This window comes from Vulpes vulpes, chromosome 3, assembly GCF_048418805.1.
Source record: "Vulpes vulpes isolate BD-2025 chromosome 3, VulVul3, whole genome shotgun sequence".
In the NCBI taxonomy this organism is placed as follows: Eukaryota; Metazoa; Chordata; class Mammalia; order Carnivora; family Canidae; genus Vulpes; species Vulpes vulpes.
In genome coordinates, this window is record NC_132782.1 from 35,092,551 (window position 1) to 35,114,661 (window position 22,111).

At 37.4% G+C, this 22,111-nt stretch overlaps 1 protein-coding gene across 4 annotated transcripts in view; it reads right to left on the bottom strand.

Moving 5' to 3' along the window:
- Window positions 1-22,111, bottom strand: part of NAALADL2 (N-acetylated alpha-linked acidic dipeptidase like 2) — an 878,960-nt gene that overhangs the window by 502,022 nt on the left and 354,827 nt on the right. For all 4 annotated transcript variants that reach the window (XM_026007770.2, XM_072752176.1, XM_072752175.1 and 1 more), the window contains one exon: window positions 12,580-12,853. In XM_026007770.2, coding sequence (XP_025863555.2) covers window positions 12,580-12,853 — 274 coding nt within the window. The remainder of the gene's footprint in view (window positions 1-12,579; window positions 12,854-22,111) is intronic.

A 22,111-nucleotide genomic window follows, 5' to 3' on the forward strand; every position in this document is an offset into this window, starting at 1 on the left:
GATCGAGCCCCAGCTGGGCTCTGTGCTTAGCAGGGAGTCTGCTTGAAGATTCTCTTCCTCTGCCCCTCTCCCTCCTCAAAAATAAAAAATTTTGGGGACGCCCGGGTGGTTCAGTGGTTGAGCATCTGCCTCTGGCTCAGGGCGTGACCCCAGGGTCCTGGGATCGAGTCCCGCATCAGGTACCCTGCATGGAGCCTGCTTCTCCCTCTGCTTGTGTCTCAAATAAATAAATAAGACCTTTATAAAAAAAATAATAATAAAATAAATAAATCTTAAAAAATGCTAATTGTTATGCTTTCCAATGATAACATCGTAATACAGAATGTACTGTTTCCAGCTACCGCATACATATGTCGAGGCATTAAGGGGTTTGTGGTAGCAAATAGAAGAATAAAGATGGGGAATGGAGCCCTCTAACTGCCCACTTTTCTCAAAGGGAGCGAATTCCTTTCACCAGTTTCATGCAAAAGGCTTCCATGGAAGACTCACATGAAGAGGGACCTCTGGTTTTAGAAGCACAGGTGAGTACCACCAAGACACCTGCAAATCTGTTGGAGGAAACATTTCTGGCATGGAAAATTTCCTGAGCCATTTCATTCATCCAGTATCCGTCAAAACTTTACTGATAGAGTAAAGCCCCTTCCAAATGTTACCGTCCTCATGAACTGCATTTCCACGCTGCCCAAGTATCCGTGACCTCGACTTTGAGTCCCACGGGGAGTTGTTTCTGATTCTCTTGAGGACCTCACTGGCCTCATCTCTTCATGTACATATATAAATATATAAGTTTTCCTCGGTGAAAGCCCATCATGCACCTTTCTCAGCCCTCATCTAGACGTCCAGCATATGCCGTTGGATTATTGTCTCAAATTGAAAAAATTATAGTTTACGTCATATCTCTGAAAAGTTAAGCTATACTTTCAAATGGATTTCCTAAGAAAAACTGTATTGTTAAAAATGCGTCTGTCAGAATGGTTTTTGGATAATAATTTTGTTCCTATTAAAATCTGATTAAATCAGGGCCTTATTAATATAATTTTTGAATTTGCTAATACCATTATGATATAAATAACTGTGGATTTACAATTCTAAAAGCCCGATTAAGTAAATGATCACATAATACTAATAATAATGTTGAAAAGACAAAAGAATGAATACGATTCACCTAAAATTTTAAACTACCTACTAATTATGTGTGATTCACTGATACCATCTTAAAACAGGGATGTTAATTGGTTATATTAATGAACATATTTTTCATATTTAGGAGGGGCTGGGGGAAAATCATACTCGTTTGAGAGGGTGTAGGCTGGACTTTGGCTTTTTGTTTGTGTATATACCAGAAAGAGTTACAAAAATACCAAGTTACATTATCAGACAATAGCTTTAATTTTAATTTTAATTAAAGAGCTCTCTAATGATCTTCCTTTAAACAGCACATCAAGAGATTACGCATTTTAGCACATGAGGTTTTCTTTTTTTTCTCAAAAATAATCTTCCACACAGCATCGTTATACCAATTTATTTTGGCTTATGCATTAAAAATCAATGATTACAGAAATCAATGTTCTCATGGTTTGGCAGGTGAAAATAAGAATGTATCTTCTGCCTTCACAAGATGCCTGTGAATCAGGTCCTTCCTGAAAGTCTCTCCTATTTACCTTTAAGCACACCGAAAAATCACAGCTGCAAGAAAGCGCATTGAATTTTTCTGAGACACAAATCAATATACAATGATATGATAAAATGTCAAGCCATTTCTTTCCACACATTCTTCTTGCTACAATGAACCTTTTCTCACTGTATGCAAACTGTCACGCGCGAAAGTCATCGAGTGGGCCAGCTGAGGTACTAGGTTTAATTTATGTCCGAATACCAAGGATTAAGTTACATCTGACCAGTCCCTTTGGAAAATATCAAATAAGTAGGAACCTATGCATTTGTTGAACTATTCACTCCTGTGCACCCAATTTTTCCATTGATGACTTCCCTGACACATAGGAGGGGGTAACTGAGAGGTGCAAAGTAAAATGGAATGAGGTCCGTTTTGTTTTAATTATTATTATTGTTTTTTAACCCGGGAGAGATAGAAAAACGTCTACACATTAATTTTTACTTAAATTCTATACACTAATTTTTGACTAAGAACAAAGAACTTAAACAATAGCAATAACTGAAACAAAACAAAACAAAACCCCCAAACATTTTAAACTTCATTTAAGATTTTAAAGGATTGAAATGACAGCAGAGAGTGGTGGGCCACGTAGAAGCAGCTAACAGAGAAAGTGGCACGGATTAGAAATAAACACTAAATATTAAAATACAATTATCTTTTGTGGTAGAATAGGTGATTAGAAGGAATCATAACCTAGATAACTAGCAGTAATGAAAACTCAAAACATAAAAAAGTCATATTCTGAAAAAAAAAGTCATATTCCGTTATACCCGTGGTTTTATGCTTCTACACAAAGATGGCAAGAAATCCTGAACAGAAGCAACAGAAAGGAATGAAGAGAATTGCTATTTCCTGTAGTCAGCTAAATAAAATAAATAGAACCATCATGGAAATGACCAGGTCAGAGAAGCATCTCTGGGGCCATCCACCTGTGGGTGCCTTGTACTCACTGATGAACAAGCCAGGGGCCCTGTTTCTCTTCTATCTCGAGGTAGCAAGAATTATTCATGCTTACGAAATGATGTATGCTTTGAAATTCTTCAGACTTGACATTTTCAACCAAATCAATCACTTTGGATCCTCTGAGCTCTTCTCTAATAGATTCTGAATGTACAGAATATTTGAAAAGCATTGCTGCTTTGACTAAAACAGTAATTTTCTACTCAGAGTCAGAAATGGTAAACCCAAGCAGTTCTCATCCTGACAAAATACGGTGTCATCAGAAGTACTATTCACCTAAATACAAGTCTTACTTCAGAAATTCACTACTGTCGTGTACAATCTAGGTTTGGATCCACTTTAAATTAGGGTTTATGCCTATTAAAAATCTGCAAAATCAAAATGTCCACCCATGGTTACCTCTGTCTTTCCTAAAAGGCATTAATATGCTAATATTTGTGAGGACTTCACAATTCAGAGATTGCTGGAATTGTATTAGTACTTACTTTCATCAGGTTTACTCAATGGCTTCCCATCATGGATAGTATCATGGAAACCACGCTGTACTGAAGCGTGAAAACCAATGCCGCTCCCTCCCACTCCTGCGCAGGCATCACTGATCAATCATCACCTTTTCAAATTTCTCAAAATGCCAATTTAGCTAATCAAGACCAATTAAGTGTCTAGCTAATCAAGACCAATAAGTAGGGAACTATATGATATTTTAATATTTAATTTTTGATGCTAAATAACTTTTAGTTACTTAAATAATATTTAGTTATTTAAAATCTTTAATAACTAGAACACAAGTACTAATCAGTTAAAATGGATCCTAACCAATCAGAAGGGATACGAGCTAGTGTGTTAAACTAGTACATCCCAACTGAATCGAGCATTAAGTATGAGACACACAATCCATTTTGCTGTGTTTGGTATAAAAGATCAGATAAAGAGCTGGCTTGTCAATTTTATCTTTTTTTTTTTTTTTTACTATAATATATACACTGGAGAAAAAATACTTCCTACAACAATATACTAAAGTCAAGGCTTGCTGACATGATGACCAATTTCTATAGCAGAAATAATAAAGGTAAGCCAGAGCAGTAGTTATCGTGACATTTAGTAATTATTTTTAAAAATCGCAAGATGTTTTATAGTCTAACATAATGCACACCCATCTGAAGGAAAAGAAAATAATTAAGTTAAATGATTGTAATAAAATGATTGTAATATAAGTGAAGCACAGTTCTGTTGGGTTTACATCTCCATGTTATAAGTTTATAGACAGCATTCTAGAGTAAAAAAAAAAAATAGATTGTTGGTAAATTTTCCCAATCTGAATAGTCTCTTACAAAACACTTAGGTATTTGAATTATTTGGCCAACAATTTAAAAATAACCATCAACCAGAGTATCTTTCCTTTTAGCTATTTTTATCAAAGTCTTTTTGAAAGCCAAAATTATGTCTTTTAAAAAAAGAGAATATGAAAAATATGCAGAGAATTAGGAGAAAAACCAGGAGAAAACATAATTATGCAAGTCCAAGGAAGAGTGTATTAAAGAGGGAATTATTTCATTTTCCAATAGTATGTGTCAGATTATATTCTAGTTTCTGAAGGAGTGGAGAAAATGAGTTACAAAAGGAGACTTCGTGTTCTGGTTATTTTCTCTTGCTAGAAGGTTGCCAATAAAAAGGAAAAGAAAGACATCAACAAGTCACAGGACTTTTAGTTCTGGTGTGCCCTAAGAACAATAAGGAAGGGTTAATACAATAGAGGGTGACAAGGAATTATTTTATTTTATTTTTTTTATTTTATTTATTTATTTTTTATTTTTATTTTTAGGAATTATTTTAATAAGGATGTCAGGGCAGCATCACATCCAATTGATGAGGACCCATGCACTAACCTGGGGAAAACACATCTGAGGCAGAGGTTAAGTACAAATGAATGAAGAGCTCTACCAAAAGCAAAATAAAGATATTGAATATATTAAGGAGTAACACATGACTACAGAATGTTGAAATAGGTAGTTATTCATTTTTTTTAAGATTTTATTTTTTTATTCATGAGAGATACACAGAGAGAGAGGCAGAGGCTCAGGCAGAGGGAGAAGCAGGCTCCATGCAGGGAGCCCGATGTGGGACTCGATCCCGGGACTCCAGGATCACGCCCTGACCCTAAGGCAGATGTTCAACCACTGAGCCACTCAGGTGCCTTGAAATTATTCATTTTCTTATAGGGGCAGATATTAGATATGGGCGGAATTTCAGGACATGTATCAATGAAGGAGAGAACAGTATTTGGTGATACCCAACAGGAGCAGGAGTTAACTGGTATATGTACAGCTGAGACAGGTGATGGTTTGTTGGTCAGCTTTTACCAAAAAGGAGACTTAAAATGTTTATAAATTGGAAAAAAAAAAAAAGATTTAGCCCAATTTGGTTAACAAATCTTAGAAACAATAGTACAGAGAAACTGGACTAGATTATTCTTTCTCATCATGAGAATGGATAATATAAATAAATGTAAAATATCAGCAGTAACTGATTATGGGAGTTTCTGCAACTTTATTACTTTCTACATGTTTATTTACTATGTGTCCCTCCAGTAAACTAGGAATACAGTTCTTTAAATAAAGTAAAAAAAAAAAATGACAACAGAAGAACTGGCTAATTGCTTTGGAGATAAGTGTCCTGGAGTGACTCAATCATGTCTCCTGGGGTTGAGGGTACAGGACAATGGGGACTCTCATGGTGCAGAGAGTCCAGGCAGGAAGCTGGTGGACCAGTCTCAGTTGCTTGAGAAAGGGGACAGAAGGTCAGTTGATATTGTGCAAAATGCTCCAAGTATCCCAGAAGGGTTGACATCTGAAGGACAATTTGAGGGAATTCTTGGTAAAGAATTTACCTCTTGATCACCCATTAGTTCTGTGTGAAAGGTAAAGCTTATCTAAGGAACTTCTCCTCTCAGGTAGAAACCAGAAGGAAGTTCTCTGCCTCTTACTATTGACTATTATTGACTTTTGTGTGGTCTCTGTGGCACTGGTCTTGGCCCTGGGTGGCCGACCCAAATATTGTGGCCATGCTCTAACTGGAACACCAGTTTCTTGCTGAGTACTGGGTGCAGGGAAGTTTTATGTTAATAAAATGGATCTCGGTGGGGGGCGAGGGTGGCAGGGATCCCTGATTTATAGCATTTATAATGTATATATATATATATGCATTTATAATTTTTTGTGGTTTAAATATCACATCAGGGGTGCCTGAGTGGTTGAACTCAGTGGTTGAGCATCTGCCTTTGGCTCCAAGGATGACCCCAGGGTCCCTGGATCAAGTCCTGCATTGGGCTCCCCATAGGGAGCCCGCTTCTCCCTCTACCTGTGTCCCTGCCTCTCTCTGTATATCTCTCATGAATAAATAAAATCTTAAAAATAAAAAATAAAAAATAAAATAAAATAATAAAATAAAATAAAATAAAATAAAATATAAAAAAATAAATAGATAGATAGATAGATAGATAGATAGATAAATAAATAAATATCAGATCAGAATTTGGAAGGATTCACAGAACTGACTTCTACTAGCAGGAACTCAGAAGCTGACCTGAACCATCCCAGCATGCCACTGGGGCACTTGCACCTGGCATTTTTTTTTTAAATTATCATTATTTTATTTTATTGTGTTTTGTTTTGTTGGCTTTCTGTACCTGGCCTTTTAAGCAGTCAAGCACTACATTACTCAGGGCTTTCCTAGAGGGTTGAACACGGAAACGGGTATGCATTAGAGGTCTGGGATGAACCTGACGCCCAGGCCTTGGCCACGTTGAGAAAGAGTCAAGGAGGAGGAGAGAGGAAGAGGTGGGTCACAGTGAGAGGGAGATGAGGGCAAGAGCAGTTCACAGAAAATCCAGTGATGAGGAAGTTGAAAAGTGAACATAGGGGCTCTGAGAGAGAGAGAGAGAGAGAGAGAGAGAGAGAGGGAGAGAAGAAGGACGGAAGTGGACATGGGTTTATGGCGTGACAGACGGGGGAAATTAAACCAGTACTGGACCATTCATGTCCTCTGTGCTGGACACAGTACCGTGGAGATCACATCGCTGCCTTCAGTCTACCTTCGGAACACTCAAGCTTGGGAGGTACCTCAGCCCATCTTGCAATGAGGAAACCTGAGCATAGAAGATCCACGCATTGCGCGAGTGCTCATGGCAGTGTGGGGCCAGGCAGTTAGCAGCTGCTCACCTAACCGTTTCTCCGAGGAGCCTGCCAGCTGTAGGTGGACAGTGCCTAGAGCGCCCCTGGGTGCCACTTGGTTCCCTGTGACTGGCACAGGAGAGGCGCCCAGGATGTGTCTGCTAAGTGTGGGCTGCCTCTTGTCAGATTAGCGACACCCAGGTGGCTGACGGCTGCATTAGTCACCTAATCTTTCACTAGCAAATTAAAACATACGGAAAAACAAATTAATGATCACAGGGCACTTTATTTAATAGATGATACTCAGCTTATTAAGGTAAGGATATTGAAGGAGTCGCAGATTCATTCGAGAGAATTCTTCCTGGAGGCCACGAAAGTAATAGAGGACAGAAATCAGCTTCTTTAAAAATCAATTAGATTAGTTTATTGAAATAGTACGTACACCTAAGGATCAACTTTTCCGCGTTATCTTTCTAGCCCTGAAAAAAAGGAAATTGCAGCACCTACTGAAATGCAGTAAATGTTATTCATAAGGTATTTCGTTAGTTAGTTATTTATTTAGTTATTTTTATTTATTCATGAGAGACACAGAGAGAGAGAGAGAGAGGGGCAGAGACACAGGCAGAGGGAGAAGCAGGCTCCATGCAGGGAGCCCGACGGGGACTCGATCCCTGGACCCAGGGGTCATGCCCTGGGCTGAAGGCAGGCGCTCAACTGCTGAGCTACCCAGGCTGCCCAAGGTACATATTTAAATACTAGCACTTCATGGAGATTAAAATATAAATTAAATTTGCTAAGAATGTTACATTCTCACTTAACTCGGGAAGTGGTTATGCTTTAAATCATGTCAAAACTAAAAACAAAAATGCTGACCTAGACTTTTCTGTCAGATAACACATAATTAGGATGATTCAGAATCTTCAGAAATAACTTCAGGCGAATTAGAACTTTGTAGTCAAACACTTTCTCACTAAAAATGCCGTATTTGTTTTCATGAAGGGGGGGGGGTCACTGCACTTTAACTGCTTAGCTGAACTCAGCTGTGTTTTAAGACTTTTATGTCATAAAATAGGCTTGTGCTCTGTTTCCCGGGTAGAAGAGGTAACGTCTCCGACAAACATGTAAGTCCAGACAACATGTTGTGATAGGTCACTTCTGGGTTTGTAAATGCTTCCGTCTAAATGTTAAATATGGGGAAAAAAGCAGTACGGACTTGAGATATGTGCAAGTTAAGCCCGTAGTGATGAGGTTCAACTACAAGAGCAGCACTTGGGGATCCGCCGTGCTGAGTCGGCTAAGGCACGGGCTCGGCGACCGGGGAGAGGAGGTCACTCGGGCCGGGCCCTGCCTGCAGATTCATAAAGGACACCAGCACCGTATACATACGGGGGCTCAGGGCCTCCCACCTCACAACTGTGCCCTGCTGACCAAGAGACGGATTCCACGGGAGCAAAAGCAGGGACACAGATAAAACACAAAAGCATTCCCAGCGCTGAAAGCCTGCGTGCACCAAGCTCCCATGTTCTCCATTGGTGGGACAGTAGTGGCTTCATCTTCTTACCCAGACAACAAAAGTCTAAATCCTGCAATTCCATTCCACTCCTTCATTTAGCTTTCTGATCACTTGTTATCTGTAACAGGAATCCCTCCCAGCCAGATGCATACAGCTCTGCCTTTTGCCATAACGCTTGGCAAGCTGACTTTTGTTTGAAAATATTAAAAGAGAAAGACAAAGTTTTCCTCACTATGAGAAAATCGGTGATTTTAAGAACCTGGAGGATTGCAAGCAGCTTTTTCTTTATCTCTTTCTTTCTTTCTTCTTTCTTTCTTTCTTTCTTTCTTTCTTTCTTTCTTTCTTTCTTTCTTTCTTTCTTTCTCCTTTTTCTTTCTTTCTTTCCTTTTTAAGACTGCTTGAGACAATCCAATACAGTGTTTAGATTTCAGGTGTTTTAAAAAAAAAAAAAAAGATTTCAGGTGTTACACTAAGGCTTGATATTTTATGAGTTGAAATGATTCGTCACGGTGCCTTCAAAAACAAAATATTTACTCCTAGTTCCTTTGAGCTTTCAGTTTTCAATTAAAAATCTGATATTGAATGTATTGAACTATGTTGAATATACTTTATTATTTATTCATACTTATTGAATATATTTTATTATTTATTCATATTTAACAAGGCATTTTCCTCTCTCGTGATTACTCTTTGTCACATTAAACACAAGACAAGTAGATTAGGTTCAGACAATGTGATATGAAGCTTGTATGTTCACGTCATGACTTATAGTTCTCGTATTTTAATTTCTCCCATTTAAATGTGTTTCTTTTATGCCACGTCGTAACAGTAGCTAACACTTTCTGGGTGCTTTCTACGTGCACTCAGTGCACTCTACTCGGTTTGCATCATTTCATCCTCACAGCAACCAGGGGAGGTACTATTACTGTTCCCCTATACAGATGAGAGCACTGAGGCTTGGAGAACTACAATGACCAACCCACAGTTGTGCAGCTAATAAGGGAGGATGCAACCGTGGGCTCTCTGGGGAACGGGATAATAATAAACGTGTTGAGGACCATCTATCTTAAGAACGGTTAATGAGTTGTTGAAAATAAGTCTGGCCATAAAACTGCATTACTTGCCTTTATTCTCAGACACAAAATAATACTTAACAGAAATTCCCAAATCTATAAAGTGTATTAAAGTGAAAACAAATTCTCTGTTCAAAAATATAAACACGGTGGACTCAAATCTTACCGGCCTCTATTAAATATTAATCGTTTCCTTTGCCTTTCTGCATCTGGGTGGGTTTCACAGAGGACAAAAGAGACAATTGCACAGAAATTATATAAGGCCATATATTCTATTTATAAAACTGACTAGGCATTGTCAGCACTCACTACCAGTGTCTTTAACAGTACGATGACATTATAGTTGATATTTATCTTTTAGTAAAAGTATAAATCACTGTTTATTCCCTGAAGCTAACCTCACTCATGCTAAATTATTTATGGATCCATTTTAATATGTATTTTGCATGTGACAGGACAACTCTCCTTAGGACCCCTTTCCTGACCCACCTGTCATTATGACGGGGTAAACAATGTCACCTTTCTAGCGCACAATGAATTACAAAGAAGTTGCAAAGTACACCATCCATCATGCTGGCACTAAGTAGGTTTTCGAAGTAGATCTCAGATATCACAAATGCTGTTTAGACCATTACCAGAAAGCAAAAATTGGAAGCTTATACAAAGTGGTCATATGATGAATGGACATGACAGCTCTTCAAAGAGAAGGGGCACTCCTCTTCCACAAATAACCTTGTCAAAAGCAAAAGTAGTGGGGAGCCTTGCTGGCAGTCAGGCCAGAATAATTTACGCACTTGTTAATGGCTCAGCCTGATAGAAATTCATGCGAATACAATGTACTCAAAATCAAAAAGTAGGTATGTCTGAATCATCAGCAGCAACCTCTCAAGCTTGATTTTAATTAAGAATGGTCTGAAGAGATACGGAAAATCACCCACATTCTATTAGTTAGAATATGTGAGTTTTAATGGCACATCAGTCTAGAACATGTATATGAAATATATGCAAATATTCTACACGCATATAAAATAGTCACCTAGAAATTGCTTTGCTTTTGAAAGTCATAATGCATGGCTTGAGCTTTTAAAAAATCAACATCAATAAATTTATTGATATAAATATTTAAATTATTATGTACTCAGTATATTAGATTTGAATTATTAATATAATCCCGAAAATAGTTATCGTTAGTGTCTGCATCTAATTCACACGGTTGATTTCTCAAGTTATGTTCTTCAAATACAAGGTGTTTGTGTTATCCATAATTGCATTTTAGTTCCTTTAACAGTGCTCCCTTTTAGTTAGGCCTATATTTCAAACCTAAAATCTATTTCTGCATTGACAGCTACGTTTATTTTTTCCCTTTTAAAGCTTCTTCAAATCTTTGTCAATACTTCTTTATTAAAAACAACAGACTTTTTACAGTATTTGTAAGTGGCGGACGGTCCCAAAATGACTTACGTCTTTGTGGGCATTTAAGTAGTTCTATGATTCTGTAGTAGACTTTGGTTTCTTTTAGAGGAAACCACGAAAATTCAAACATTTATAACTGGTAAGATAAATGTGTAGAAAACTCTCAGAGATGTAGCTACAGGGGAACACAGAAAACCAACCCAATTGCCCAGGGGATTAGTAGAGGGCCATGCTGAGGAAAAGAGGGACACAGTTGTGATTTCTTGGCTTTTCCATATCTCCTGGGTCAAGGAATAATAAATAATTTGCCAGAGCAAACTGAAAAGCAAATAAATGGGGGTGATTCCAGGGACCGACTTGAGCTCCTGGGGTTTTTATTGTTGATCTGTGTTTGGGACATGTTTTGTTTTAAGGCCCATTGATAACTGTGCTGAACCAATGGGAGTTAAGAGGGTGCTGGAAAGGTGTGGGGCCAAAGAAGCTTTGGGAGACCAGAGCTTCTGAACCAACAAAAGAGGGCTGGTGGGCTCCCTCCCATCATTGTTATCAGAAACAGTATCTATTAATCAAATCAAGTTACACGAGTCCCACCTTACAAATATTACACACATCTAATATTATATTAGCTCTTAACCAATCATAAGGTTTTCCATGGCAGTGGTTATTGTGCACTAAAAGTCAGAGGATGACCCACCAGAATACAAACGATGCTGAACCACCAGTAAAAGAACTCTCCCACCCTTCCAACAACTAGAAACCAAACAAACCAAAAAAGCAAGATTGTATCTGTGAAGTCACTTCAAATAATTTAAATATTTAATATATTAATCAGAGCTAATACAAGAGAGTCTTACAAAGCTGTGCCAATAATCAACAACAATCAGAAACATGGTATTATTCCATTTGTCTCAAAGGAGGCAATCGAAAGGCTTGTAAAAAAAAATAACTAAATGTGTGTATTAAAAAGGTATTTTTACATGGAGACAGAAAATGTGCCTTTAATAAAGGAAAGATGGACAATTACTTGTATCTAACTGGTATATTGTCTCTACTGTGGGCCAGGCTCTGTCCTCCCAGGTTTCATATATGACCTAGTTTAATTTTCTGAACCACTTTATAAAGTTGGCACTATTATTATCCCCATCACGGAAATGAGGGAATCAGCCCTAGATGGGTGAGTGGCAGTGGGTAACTAGGGACTCAAGATTTGAAACTAGGCTATGTGGCCCAGGAAGCCACGCACGTCAGCTCCAAGCCAAAAGAACTGGCTAAGCCAGAAAAATAAAGCACCTGGCCCCTTTTCTCCTGCATTTTCCACCAAGAAGGCAGAAGCCTTGTATTTCAAACCCTAAATCTGTGAATAGTCACATCCATTTTACGTTTCATTTCTTGTCTGCGCACCCAACCTGGAACACAACCCGCCTCCGTTTCTATTCCTTCTGTCCGTATCATCAGTCCATTAAAATTTGCCTCCTCAAGAACCCAGGAAGGAGATGAACTTGTCCAATCCCAACCTGGCAAAATGTGAATGACTCAGTCACACGTTCAACACGTTCGAATTAAATTCTTCCGACGTGTTTTCGCTTTCAAAATATGCCAAGACAACAAGGTCAGGCGATCCCAATCATCCTTCCCCTTCCCTGGCACCTCCACGCTGAGGCCATTCAATGGTTACTTTCTCATGCTGCATCTTGCCAGGGAGTTCAATTTAGATGAAAGCTGTTGTTTTCTAATTCCATTTCACTGTAAAACGACAGAGACAAATGGTCGTATTACCTCGAGAGTTCCTTTGGCAGAATAGGCTGCGTATGAGTCGAGCAGGTCTTGGCCGCTCCGCGTCCTGGCTTCCTCGCTGCAGGGCCGGCCACTAGGACGGAGGCACTGGCCGCTGCTGCTCAGAGTCACAGAGCTGGCCCCCGGGCCCGGCAGGTTGAGCAGCACAGAGTAGTTCACAAACTGTACGTCTTCTAGGCCCAAAGCAGTCCAATGAGTCTTGATCTTCTTTGAAATCTCTGTGTCATCTTCACTTTTATACAGTTGTACCAAATTTCTGAAAGAAATTAAAAAAAAAAAAACACATACACTCTAAAAAACCAAAAAAAAATGAAAAATATTCTGTTGAGTTATAACCATTGGATATATGAACCATTAGGAATAGATGCAGGATATGAAGGATGAATGGGGACAGGACGCCAGGCACGAAACACAGTTTGTTGGAGGTGATGAGCCTGCAGAGAAATTACACCGAATCAAAGCAGAATGAATTAAGTTCTTAAATTAAGAACTAATAAAGCACGATGGGATTGCAGGGGAAAAGAGTGATTAACGCCAACTGGTTCTTTTATTAGTTCTGATCTTTCTATGGATATCAACATAATCCATTTAAAACTCAGTTCCAAAATTAGGAGTCGTGCCGGTGGAGACAGTTTTGTATTGCGATTAGTATGATTCCATATAGAGCTATGTGATGAATCTATAATTATTGCTTTTTAAAAATGATACAGAGAGGACACTTTTGATACAATTACATGCCAAATTTCATGAGACTATGAGCACGCTGATATCCAATAAAATCTGTATATCATGGCAAAACCAACCACAGATGATCAAATCCATAAGAAATTGATTTTTGCGTGTACTTGCTGTAGTCCATATATTTATTCCCACGCCTCTTCTGAAATCCAAAGACACTTTTTGTCAGTGACACTTTTTGCTTATGACATCCTAGAAGCCAAAAATATTTGTAAAAAATATATATATGTGTGTGTGTGTGTATATATATATATATATATATATACGCACAGAACATAGAATAAATTGGACATGGGAAATTTAAAAATAATAATCCAGTAAAATTTGTTTTGGGCTGGGATGCAAAGAGACCAGTTTCTTTTTTGGCAAAAAAAGGATCTTCTCATAAGAAGTTTATTGCTATCCAAAATACTGGCTAAATGAATATTACCTAACTGGATAGTATGTTTGTTTGAGTTCATCCCATTATTTTTCTCATACATACTTGATTCTTTTATGACCTTATTTATTCAATAACCCCCAAATGAAACACATCTGGAAAACGAATATGGAATATCCACATCGGGAAAAAATACCTAATATGATAGTGTAGAAAAGCATTACTGGAGACAAAAAAAATAGGGCTGTTAACACAGCTAAAATCTGGTCTATACAAGAAAATGCAATAATAAATAATTTCCCAATTTTTTCTCAGTTATTTCTCTTTTTTTATGATTTATTTATTCATGAGAGACACAGGGAGAGAGGCAGAGACACAGGCAGAGTCCGAAGCAGGCTCCCTGCGGGGATGCCAATGTGGGACTCGATCCCAGGACCCCGGAGTCACAACCTGAGCTGAAGGCAGATGCTCAACCACTGAGCCACCCAGGTGCCCCTCTCAGAGTTATTTCTATTTTTTTTCTTAACAATGTATTTTGACAATGATCAATGCCATGCAAATGTTATGAAAGAGCTGACTGAAAGAAGTTCAGTTTATATTCCGAATAAGACCAGTCTGCCTTCCGGTTGTGTGTGTGTGTGTTTGGCAGGGGAGCCTTTTTGAATCACTGACAAATAAAATGTCATATATTTAAAGCGTACAATACCATTTGATCTATATGTACCTTATGAAATTATGACAATCAAATGAGCACATACACGACTCCAGCAGCTACCTTTATGTGTGTTGTGTGTGTTGAGCACGTCTAGGATCTCCTCTGTAGGCAAATTTGAAGTATACAATGGAGAATTTTTTTTAATGGAGTATTATTAACTGTAGTCATCAGGCTGTACGGTAGATCCTCAGAAATTACCCATCTTATAGCTGAAGGCTTATCTCCCCTGGACCAGCATTTCTCCCTTTGCCTCATCCCCAGTCGGTTGGTAACTCCGGTTCTACTCTGTTACGGTGAGTGTGTTTGTTGGGTTCTTTTCTGATTACACACGTAAGTGATGCTCTGCAGTATCTTTCTCAGTCTCTGTGCTATTGCACGTATCCTCTGAGATATCTACCTTATCCCAGAAGGTGTGATCTCTTTTTTTTCAAGGTTGAATAATATTCCACTGCACATCCATCCCACGTTTTCTTTATCCAGTCGTTCATCCATGAGCACTTGGGCTGTCTTCATACTTAGGCTATTGTGAATAATGGGGCAATGAACACAAGTGCAAATATCTCTTCTAGATACTAATTTAATTTCCTTTGGATACGTACTCAGGAACGGATTGCTAGATCATATGATGGTTCTAATTTTAATTTTTGAGGAACATCTATACTCTTTTCCATAATGGCTGTACCAGGGCAGATTCCCACTAACTGTGGACAAAAGTTATCTTTCCTTTACATCCCCACCAGCATGTTCTTTTTTTTTTTTTTTTTAAGTAACAGACATCCTAACAGGTGTAAGGTGATATCCTGTGGTTTTGCTTTGTGTTCCCTGATGATTAGTGATGTCCAGCACCTCTCACATACCAGTTGGTCATTTGTATATTCTTTCTGAGAAATGTCTATTCAGATCCTTTGCTCATTTTTAATTGGACTATTTGCACAGCTTTTTTTTTTGGCTACTGTATAAATTTATACAATTTATAATTGTATAAATTCCTTAGAAGCCCTTGTCAAACATATGTTGTATAAATATTTTTGTTCAATCCACAGGTTCTTTTCATTTTCTTTGTTGTTTCCTTTGCTGTGCAGAAGCTTTTTAGTTTGAGGTAGCCTCATTTGTTTATTTTTGCTATGTTGCCTTTGCTTTTGTTGTCATATCAATAAAAAAAAATAACTGCAAGGACCAATGTCAAGAAATATCCCTTTTCTTCTAGTTCCTGGTCAGCCTGCAGCACCCTTGTGGTGGTGGTGATATTGGTATCTGATGTATGAGCACCCACAGAGCGACCACAAAGCCAGGGTCTAGAGTTTAGGCACTTAAAGAGTGATAGTGGCTCCCGAGCTCCAGAGCTCTGGTAAGGCCACAGCAGTAGTGGCTCCGGCGCCTGAGCCTCAGGCATATACAGAGTGTCAGCTATGTCCAAGCCTGAATTGTGGGGACACGTAGAGCAGCCAAGGCTCTAGGTTTGGGGAATGTGCCTGGGTGGGATGTGGAGGCAGCCATGGTCCAATGGATTGTGCGGTAGTAGCTCTTCCCAGTATAAGAGGGGCATAGTAGCATCTCCCTCTCCTTGGAATCTGCAGCAGCTTCTGATTACCTCAGGGATGGAAGCTGTTGGCGTCCTCCAAGGACCAGGCCACTGAAGCCTGTACCAACGAACATCATGGGGTCTCCACGGTGAACCTATGTGGAGTCTGTGGCTGAGGCCCTCAACAGGCAAAGACTGCTCGAGTCCTCCACGGAGTTGGCCACTGGGAACCATGGTGGCATCTGCTGCTTGGTTGATACCAACAGCCTCTACCTTTCTTCCTGGTTCCTGACCATTTCTGGATATCTCAGCTAAGCTGATCTCCGCAATCCTTTCTCTACAGTTAATTCCCATCTCTGGCTCCAGTGTGTTGCTATATATTCTTCAGTGGACTCTTGAGCCCTCCCACAGCTATTTGGATTCTTGGATAGTTAACTGTTATTTCTGGGGAGATGAAGATTGGTACATCCTACTCCCTCATCTAGGTCTCTATTCTGTTCTTTTGTTCCTTTATCTGATTTCCGTACCCCCGTCCTCTTACTTTAGTGCTACTAAAATTCTCTCTGCACTACTTGGGATAGGACAGGTAAACTGAGTTGAAACTTAGTTTGAAGAGAAAGTTATTTAGAAAAACGTATCAAGAGCATTCTTTTGTAATATGCATAGAGTTGCAGAATGCATATTTATGCAAATTTATCTGTATACAGTCAAAAGTCATAGAAATAAAGAAATTTCAATTAGTTTTTTTTTTCCTTTTTTACCCAGTTAATTGATGAGTTGAATCCATCCGAGAGTATGTACAATGTTTAATCTGCCATTTGTTATGCTGGTCTCAGTTCCAAAGTGCTTTATGGTATAAGCAACTCAAAAAAACATTAAATTCTTCAAGGTGCATATGTTATACAAGACGGCCTTAAAAAGTAAACCAAATACTTCTTTAAGGAGCTCCACTGAAGAAGTAGTAATATGTCCCAATGCTGGATAATTTCTAAGTATTATTAAGCACTAAGGTAAAATTCCTGAGGATATCTACATTCTCTACCTCATTATTAGTATATATGTTGTGTACTATAATTTCATTTTTTAATATTATGAACAAATTTAATATATAAAGAACATATAGCATATAAAAAGTATAAATAATAATGAAGGAACAACCCAGCTTATGATATACAATATCTATGATATTATTGAGGTCCCCTCAGTACTCTTTATTCCATCACTTAGTTTGGCCTCCTAGGGTAACTGCCTCCCCCAAAATGAGATTTTTTTTTGTTTCTCATTGTCTTCTTTGTATAGATTTAATATTTATGTAGGCATATGGTCTTAACAATTCACTCCTTCTTTTTCATTGACACTTTTTTTCAAAGATTTATTTATTTATCTATTCATGAGAGACACAGAGAGTGAGAGAGGCAGAGACACAGGCAGAAGGAGAAGCAGGCTCCCTGCAGGGAGCCCAACATGGGACTCGATCCCAGGATGGTAGGATCATGACCTGAGCCAAACCCAAGCCCAACTGCTGAGCCACCCAGGCATCCCTCACCCTTTATTTTTGAATGTTCGCTTTAAATAATTGGCAGTTATTATATGTGCTCATTTTTTCCAGCTTTATTGAGATAAAATTGGTATCAAACATTGTATGAGTTTAAAGTGTTCAACATGTTAATTTGATGCACTTATAATTTCAAAATGATTCCCACGGTAGTGTTAGCTAATATCTCTGCACATCACACAACTATCATTTCTTTTCTGTATTGAGAATATTTAACATCTAGCCTCTTAGCAACTTACGGCATGGTGATTATAGTTAATATAAAGTATTCTTTTGTGATGTGCTTTTTTCACTTACTCTTAGACTTCTGAAATTCCTCATTTGTTTATTGATTTCTGAGATAAGTATTTTAAAATTGTTCCCAGCTTTCCATTATTATAAAAGAATGAAGTTATAATACAAGTAAGAGAGGAAGATAAATCATTAGCTAAACTATTTTCTTTTTTTAAAAGCAGAAAATAGACACAATTGGAAAATAACTAACACACAGAAGTAACTTAAAAAAATATGAGAACATCAAGCTCCATGTGAATCAGCTTTCTATGAACATGTGGATGATACAATTCTTTCTTGGTCCCCCATATCCTCCCCCTGCCAGGGCTTCCTTCATGCCTTGTAGGTCAACATTTGGACTTTTATCAAGTCCCATGGCTCCTAGTTGTTTTAGGTTCAGTCAGTGAGAAAGGCTTAAGAAGAGCCATTGCCCCCGGACCTCTTCTTCCTCCACTGAAGGGCACTGGAATAAATTAATAAATGAAGGAGCATTCTTGTTCATATTTCGTGACAGACGTACCAAAGAGTTTCTTAGCCAAGGAGGGCATATACCTGTACTAGTAAGACATGCCAACATGCTTTTATTTATTTATATTCAAGATTTATTTACTTATACCTGACGTGGGCCTTGAACTCACGAGCCTGAGATCAAGAGTCACGTCCTCTGTGGAAGAGTTCTGGTTATATTCCTCTCTGCTCTGCATGGAAGTTCTGATCCCTCCATCCCTCACCAACATGTGATTTATTTTATTTTATATTTCTGCCAACGTGGTGGGTGTGGAATTGTATATCATTACTTGTTTAACTCAAAGGTACCATTATTGGGATGGAGGGTAGGCTATGTAATTTTAGAAAACATTTTATACCACAAGCATTATTGAAGAGGTCCTATTTTCATTATATCTAATTTTTGCTAACCAATGAGCATAAAATTATATACCAAGATAGCTTTCAGATATATTTCCATAATTATTAATAAGGATCTTTTCATATATTATTTAGCTATCTATGTTCTCCTTTCTGGGCTATGACTGTGTATTTTGTCCACATTTATACAAGTTTTTCTATATTCTGGAAAATTCTTTTTAGGTCATTTATGACACTTTGTTCTACCAGTTTTGGGCTACTCTTTAATTTTCAATGTCTTATGACGAACAGAAGTTTATCATTTCAATGTACACAATTTTAACACAGTGCAATGGTCTGTACACTTTCTTGATGGGCTGAAGAAATCCTTGTCAAACTCGAGGTAATAAAAGGATTCTCATTTTTTCCCTAAAGTTTTAAGTAACTTGATTTTAAACATTTTGATGTCTCCCTGGAATGTGTTTGTGTCTACTGGGGGTGGGGAATGAGGTAGGAATTCAATATAACTTTTTTCCCCATATAAATAACCAGCCTAGTGCCCTTGATCATACTCTTCACCAATGTGCATTGACACATTTGTCATTTATGGATTTTCATGGGTGTGTGGGTCTGTCAGGACTCCCCAGTCAATTCCATCAGTCTTTTTGATCCATCTCCATTATAATATGCTATTTTAATTAGTTTTATTTTCTAATACATGTTAATATCCAAATGGCAATTCCTCCTATTTATGCTTCCTTAAGAACATCTTCACTCTCCTTTCTCTTCCATACTAATAATGGAATGAGCTTATCAATTTCCTTGTCAAGATTGTGTCTGGAATTACTCTGAGACTGAAGATCAATTTGAGGAGAAATGTCATCCTTATAATAACGTAAGTAAGTCCTTAATAAATCAAGCACCAGTAAATGCTAACACAAGTTGTTTTAAAATTAAAATATTTTTTCTGCTTATTGCTGGTACGTAGGGATCCTATTCTGTTCTATCAAATAATCCTAAATTCCTTTATTAAATATAATATTCTTCAAGTTTTCTACATAAAAAATTATGTGATAAGCAAATAATGAAGGTTTTAATATCTCCTTTCTAGTCACTTATAGATGTCATTACTATTTTTTTTTATTACTAAGAAGGTTAAAGTCTCCAGAAAATATCTAATAAAATATTTAATATGGTGTGACAGTGGTCATCTATTTCATATTCCAAATATTAGGTTAAAGATGATCCTCCCTTTCTTATTTTGATAAAAGATGTCTTATGAATTAGTATTAAATTTTATCATAAATTCTGGTGCATTTATTAAGAATCATATTATCCTTTTCTTTAATATGATGGATTACAGTAATTGATGTTTTAGCATTCAAACTTGAATTCCTAAGATTAACTTTTACTTAGAACGCATTATAATTTTTGTCTATTACATGATTTATTTAGCCAACATTTTGTTTATAATTATCATGTCTATTTTTAGAAATGAAGGTTGTAGACAATGTTCCTCTCAGGCATCATTTCTGTCTGATTTTGGCTTGAAGTTATATAAACCTCATAATATGAGATAGAAGGTGTTCCTCTTGGTTTGTTCTCTGGGAGAGCTTGAATATGATTATAATTTTTGAAAGATAGGAATTTTCCTAAACTAAACATTGTCTGTACTTGATGCTACGTTTTGGTCCCCTTGGGGATTTCTTTTACTACTCTGTTAGCTCAGGATCATAGTGTTTTAAAGGAAGTTTATTATAATGTATACAGTATCTGTGTGTTTTTCAGGGTATTTATTTTTAAATACTACCCAAGCCAGAAAGGCTAACTCGAGTACCCAGCTTATATGTAAGACACGATTTCTTTGTAAGTACTGATCACTATTCCCACAACATCCAAGCAGGGAAATCTGCAAAAGCAGTTAAGAATTATGATCCATGTTCTTATTTTCTCCTGCAGACCTATAACATAGATAATTTATTCAAAATTGATTGATGTGATATCATTTTGTACATTACCCAACCTGATAGAAATTGTTTAAATCTTGTATATTATGATGGTTGACTGGATTTAAGGGAAAATGAAACCCCTTCATAGTAATCTGAAGAGAACCACTATATCTATATCTATCTATATCTATATTCATAATAAATGATATCCTTAAAAAACGTTAACAAAGTTTTTGTATATGTATGGCTATAAAAATCACTGATCATTTAAAAAATGATAGAGGGAACACTATTTTTAATAAATATTACTCAATAGGGCACCTGGGTGGCTCAGTGATTGAGCGTCTGCCTTTGGCTCAGGTCGTGATCCTGGGGTCCCCAGATCAAGTCTCGCATCAGGCTCCTCGCAAAGAGCCTGCTTCTCCCTCTATGTCTCTGCCTCTCATGAATAAATAAAATCTTAAAAAATAATAATAAATATTACCTAATGGTCCAAATCATTAATAAGTTAATAAATACTTGTTCAAATCCAATTTTCCTAAGATTACTTCTTAATTCTGTTGCCTTTGAAACTATATTTTAAATTTGTCAAATTATTTATAATGATCTTCCCCCCCAAAAAAAGGTTTAAGTAGGCTATGAGAGTTCCATGTTCTGAAATTATGTAATCTTTAAATCTAGATTTTTCTAATTAAATCAGTGCCCATTAACAAAAAAGTCTTATTGATACAAATGTCTTAATCAAAGTATTCTAGTCAGTAATCATTTCTAACTCACTTAGAATATTAAAATGCCTAAATTTTATTAAGATTTTCCACCATTTTTCTTAACCTTTTCTCCCCCACAATAGGTATTTTGGTATTTATGGTGAACAGTTCTGTTATAATTGGGTATTTTGCTATATTCAAAGACAATTGTTATTAAGTAATTAGCTGCGATTTAATCTCAATTTACTAATTCCAGAGAAAGCTGCAAAACCAGGAGTGTGTCACCTAAAATCACAAGGTATTTGACAGAAATTTTACTTTGCCTTAATTTTTAAAATAAGAGTTTCCATGGGCCAGTAGTCTTGGCAGGCAGCATAATGAACTGTCATGCCTGAGACTTGAATTTGGAAGTTTTGCATTAGCATTCCTTTGGCCAGTGGAGACTGGAAATGGGAGGATTTTGGCTTTGGTAGACAAAATTCTGTTTATATCAATGTTCAACACCTGCTACTGGATGAGCCACAGAGCAACAGCGATGTTAGAATTGGAGGAAGCGATGCATGTAGCATTCCTAGTACCAGAGCGAGTGCCAAGATTACGTTGTAAATGAATGGCGAAAGAAAACATCTAAAGAAACATAACCAGCAGAGAAAAACCCAGCACGTTTACTGAAAGTTCACCGAGACCTTATTACGTGTGTATAGAATAACATACACACACACAAGCACTGCTGCTATACCAAAAAAATAAGAAATGTCCATAAAGTTATTATCTGAAATGTAGTAAAAGTCTTTGAATTTTTTACTCTATGTGTAGAGTGAATTCAAACA